Source organism: Peromyscus eremicus, chromosome 10, assembly GCF_949786415.1.
Source record: "Peromyscus eremicus chromosome 10, PerEre_H2_v1, whole genome shotgun sequence".
Classification (NCBI taxonomy): Eukaryota; Metazoa; Chordata; class Mammalia; order Rodentia; family Cricetidae; genus Peromyscus; species Peromyscus eremicus.
Window position 1 is genome coordinate 3455804 of NC_081426.1, and position 5640 is coordinate 3461443.

Here is a 5640-nt window from a genome sequence, read left to right on the forward strand (position 1 = left end):
TACTGACCAATTGTTCTCATGAACAATGATGAAAAAAATACTCAATAAAATATTGGCAAACTGCAGCCAATAACACAATAAAAAACATGATCCACCATGGTCAAGTAGACTTCATCCCAGAGATGCAGGGATGGTTCAACATAAGAAAATCTGGCAATGTAATCTACCATATAAACAAACTGAAAACACACACACACACACACACACACACACACACACACACACACACGATCATCTCATTAGACGCTGTAAAAGCCTTTGACAAAATCCAACCCTTCTTCTTGATAAAATTTTGGAGAGATCACGAACAGAAGGGACACACCTAAACAAAATAAAGGCAATATATAGCAAGCAAATAACTAATATCAAATTAAATGGAGAAAAACTCGAAGCAATTCTACTAAAATCAGGAACAAGACAAGGCTGTTCACTTTCTTCATATCCATTCAATATAGTACTTGAAGTTGTAGCTAAAGAAATAAGACAACTGTTGGAGATAAAGGAGATGCAAATTAAAAAAGGAAAGATCCAAAATATCATTATTTGCAGATGATATAATAGTATACATAAGTGACTCCAAAAGTTCTACCAGCCAAGTGGCTGGATACAAGATTAACTCAAAGAAAAAAAATAAAACAAGTAGCTCTCCTATATACAAATGACCGGTAGCCCTCTTCTGTACAAAAGATAAATGGGATGGTAAAGAAATCAGGGAAATATTACCCTTCACAATAGCCTCAAGATACAAAATATCTTGTTGTAATTCTAACCAAGCAAGTGGAAGACCTTTACAAGTTGAACTTCTACTCTTTGAAGAAAGAAATTGAAGGAGGTATCAGAAGATGAAATGATCTATGCTGAGGGATCTATAACATAGTAAAAATGGTCATCTTACCAAAACCATCTACAGATTCAACACAATCCCCATTAAAAGTTCAATTCAATTCTTTACAGACGTTGAAAGAACAATACTGAATTTCATATGGAAAAACAAAAAATCCAGGTTAGCTAAACCAATTCTGTACAATCAAGAACTTCCTGAAGTATCACCATCCCTGATTTCAAGCTCTACTACATAGCTATAGTAATAAAAAACTGAGTGGTATTCACATAAAAACAGACAGCCACGTCAACAGAATTGATTTGAAGATCCAGACATAAATCTACCCACCTACAGGTACCTGATTTGTGCTAAATTATCCAAAATTATATAGTGAAAAAGGATAGTATCTTCAAAAACTGGTGTTGGTCTAACTGGATGTTGGCATATACCACTCAACACAAATCACAAGTGGACCAAAGTCCTCAATATAAAACCAGATACATTGAATCAGATAGAAAAATTGGGGAACAGTCTTTAATGTGTTGGCACAGGAGACAACTTCTTAACCTGAACACCAATAGCACAGACACTAAGATAGACAATTAACAAATTGGACCTCATGAAACTGAAAAGCTTCTGTATATCAAGGGACGCTGTCCATAGGAGAAAATGACAGCTGACAAAAATGGGAAAAGACCTTTCCCAATCCCCCATCCGACAGATGGCTAATTTACAGAATATATAAAAAACTGAATAAACTAGACATAAACAAATCATATAATCCAATTTAAAAATGTAGTACAAATATAAACAGGGAATTGTCAATAGACAATTCTCAAATGGCCAAGAAGCACTTAAAGAAATGTTCAGCATCCTTAGCCATCAGGAAATGTAAATGAAATGACTCTGAGATTCCATCTTACACCTATCAGAAGGGCTAAATTTAAAGACAGAAATTACAAATCATGATTGGGAGGATGTGGAGCAAGGGGAACAATCCTCCATTACTGGTGGGAGTACAAACTTGTACAACCACTATGGAAATTAATATGATGGTTTCTCAGAAATTTTGGTATCCATCTTCCTCAATATCACTCCTGAGAATAATCACAAAGGACACTTGCTCAATTATGTTCTTAGTGGCTTTGTTTATATTATCCAGAAGCTGGAAAGAACCTAGCTGTCCCTCAAGTGAAGAATGGATAAAAAATGTGGTACATTTTCACAACACAGTATTACTCAGCTGTTAATAAAATAAAATCATGAATTTTTCAGGCAAATGGATAGAACTAGAAAGATTTTCTGAGTGAGATAACCTAGACCTAGAAAGACAAACATTTTATGTATTCACATATAAATGGATATTGGCTAAAATAAAGGATAGCCATGCTATAATCTGCAGACTCAGAGAAGCTAAGTAACAAGGAAGGCTCAAGGTAGAACATATGGATCTTCCTGGGAAGGGGAAATAGAGTAGAGATTGAGGGAAGACAAGTGAGTTGGGGTAGAGGAAGTAGGGAAGGAAACAGGAAGGATCAGGTGGGGGGATGATGGTGGGAGAGATACTAGGAAAGATGACTGGAATCTCAGGGATGAGCTATACATCTAGTGCAATGGAAACTCTTAGGAATCTGACTCCTACTAATGGGTGATACAGAGCCTAAACTGGCCATCTCCTTGTAACCAGGCAAGACTTCCAGTGAGGGACTGGGATACCATCGCAGCCACAAAACCTTCAACCTACAATTTGTCCTGCCTACAAGATATGCTGGGTAAAGGTTATATAGAAATTGTGTAAGTGGCCAACCAATAACTAGTCTAGCTTGGGACCCATGCCATGAGATGGAGCCCACCTCTATCAGGACACTGTCAAGAGAGACCTAGGATAGAACCAACTATGACTTGCAAAAAAAAAAAATCAATGAAATGATTTCTAATGATGGTCTGCTATGGTATGCCTAATCCAACTGGCATCAAAGAGGCTTCACTCAGTAACTAATTGAAATGGGTGCAGAGATCCACAGGCAAACAATTGGTGGAACTTGGGAAATTTTGTTGAAGAGGAGGAAGAAACATAATAGGAACCGCAGGGTTCAAAGACATACAAGAAAACACTCAGAACCAACTAACCTGGGCTTATAGAGCTCACAGAGACTGAATCAGGGAGCTTGTACAGGATTGACCCAGGCCCTCTGCATATATGTTGCTGTTGTGTAGCTTGGTCTTCTTGTGGGACTTCTAACAATGACTCTTTTGCCTGCTTTTGGGACCCTTTTTCTTAGGGAGCCTTAATATGAGGGGAGGTGCCTAGTCTTACTGCAACTTGATATGGCATGGTTGGTTGATATCCGATATCCGTGGGAGGCCTACCCTGAGAGAAACACAGGAGGCATAGATGGGGATCAGAGGAGGTGGGGGGAGGGACTGGGAGGAGAGGAGAAAGGGAAAACTGCTTTTGGGATGTAAAAACAATCAATCAAACAAACAAGCAAAATAAAAAGAAGAAAAATAGCTAAAGAAAAAGCTCAAGTAACACATAAAGATACAGAGACACACAAATTCACACACAGAGAACTCCCATAAAAACACAAAACTGTAAAACAATATATACATAAAGAAAAGAAAAAAAGTCTTGACAGCATTATGAGACAAAGAACTTCCAATAACACCACTGTGTGTGCGTGTGTGTGTGTGTGTGTGTGTGTGCGCGTGCGCGCGCACACGCATGAGTACATGCATAAGAGTGCTTGTGCTTGCAGAGGTGTCAAATCTCCTGAACTCTTGAGTTATGGTTGATTTTGAGCTGCTTGATATGGATGCAGGGACCCAAACTCAAGTCCTCTTCAAGAGTGGTATGCACTCCAAACTACTGAGCCATCTGTCTAGTCACTAAATTTCCCTTCTATGGATATATTGCATCATTTTAAAACAGAGCATGATACAATAACATTCCAATCACATTTTAATTTTATCTGCTCTCTCAAAATTTCTAACTGGCCACCTAATAATACAACAGCTTGTCTTAGTTCAGCTAACTCATTTACTATCTCATTATCAATTTTACTTTGTTCAGGCCAAAGTTTTTCTGAATGCCTATGCCAGTCTCTAACGAATTCACGGTTTGAATTTCTTTATGAAGCACTACTCCAGCCGTCGCTGCCATAGCTGTCAATGCAATGATTCCCATAATAACTGCAACAACCAGTCCAACCATACGACATGTTCTTTTTAGTATTCTTTCAGCGAGCTTCTGTACCAGGATCATCACAGGAGAGTCTTGCCATGGCCTCGACAACTTCACCGGTATCCAGATTGCTGGCCTTGCTCTAAGAATATATAAACTTGTCCTTCTCTCTCCCTCTCCCCTCCCCCTTCCCCTCCCTCCCTTCTTCCCTCCCTTCCTCCCTCTCTGTCTCTCTCTTTCCCTCCCCTTCCTCCTCCTCCCCTCCCTCCCTCTCTCTCTTCCCCTCCCTCTCTCTCTCTTCCCCTCCCTTTCTCTCTCTCTCTCTCTCTCTCTCTCTCTCTCTCTCTCTCTCTCTCTCTCTCTCTCTCTCGCTAATGACATTTCCTGGGTTACATGAGACCCTGTTTCAAAGAAAAAAAGAATCTTTCCTTAAATAGTCTCGGGCAGTGATACATGCTGCAAAAGAGCAGGTGAGAAAGAAGGGCAGAGAACATGTGAGCCCTATCTTCACCCAGGAACTTTCTGCATGGGCCATGAGAGCCTGAGCTGGGAAAGGTTCGATTCCAGTACCCATCCTCAGTTCCAGAGCTTCTCCAGCTGCTAGCCTCTGCCCATGAGGCCCCAGGGCCTGTGCCATTCCTTCTGCTACTGGACGGCCTGGAAGAATACCTAGCAGAGGATTCGGAGGCCCAGGAGGCCGCCTACGTGGCTGCATTGCTTCTGGATACTGCTGCCTACTTCAGCCGCCGCCTGGGAGCCAGTGGCAGCTGTGGGCTTGTGGTGGCCCTTGAGACCCCAAAAGAAGGAGACAGTGATGCCCCACATCTGACATTGTTTCAGCGGTATTTTCCTGCACAGTGCTGGGTGCAGCCAGATGCCCTCAGCTTGGGATGGCTGAGCCCCAGGATGGAGTGGTCAGTGACCTTCTTACCCAATGGAGAGATGACAGTTATCACCTGGCCTACACAGGCTTCTAAGCCCAGCCCAGATAAAAAAGGTCCAAGTGCTGGAAGCCCGTCATTAACTTTGGTGTGCGACAACCTCTCTGGTCCTCAGTTTCCCTTGGATAGCATACTTACTTCAGGGACAGGCGCAGATTCAAAGACCTGAAAAGTGTAGTTTTTTTTCTTTGTAAACTAGCGTTGTTGGGGGCTGGCAAGGTGACTCAGTAGTTAAGGGGCCTTGCCAACAAGCATGATGGCCTGGCTTTGATTCCCGGGATCCACATGGTAGAAATCTAGACCTGACTCTTGCAAGTTGTCCTTTGACCTCCACGTTTGGGTAGAGGCACACACATGCCCTCCATGCTAATAATAATAAATAATAAAACCTTTAAAACAAAAAAAAACATAAAAAAAGAATATATAAACTTTCAAAGGTCAAATTTTAAAACATACTAGAAGGGGTTGGGGATTTAGAGATTTAATGAGAGCAAATATGATTGGGAAAAGGTTAGAATGCATTTGTTGCGTCACCCTAATGCTTCTCAAATGGTTTTTTGATTTACAGAAAGAAATCAAAGAAACTTTTGTAAAAAAGTTACCTGATACAACAGGAATGAATATTATGGAAAATCTAGCAGATATTATAGCCTTATTCAATCCTACAAATCACTTTAATAGACTTCTTATTC

The 5640-nt window shown here is 40.7% G+C and overlaps 1 protein-coding gene across 1 annotated transcript; it reads left to right on the forward strand.

The window, feature by feature from the left end:
• The first annotated feature begins 4042 nt into the window (after positions 1-4042).
• On the forward strand, positions 4043-5323 carry LOC131920822 (ATPase SWSAP1-like). The gene is made up of 2 exons (XM_059275274.1): positions 4043-4126; positions 4548-5323. Exons 1-2 carry the CDS (start codon positions 4043-4045, stop codon positions 5115-5117), a joined length of 654 nt encoding a protein of 217 aa, XP_059131257.1. The 3' UTR covers positions 5118-5323.
• Positions 5324-5640: the final 317 nt, after the last annotated feature.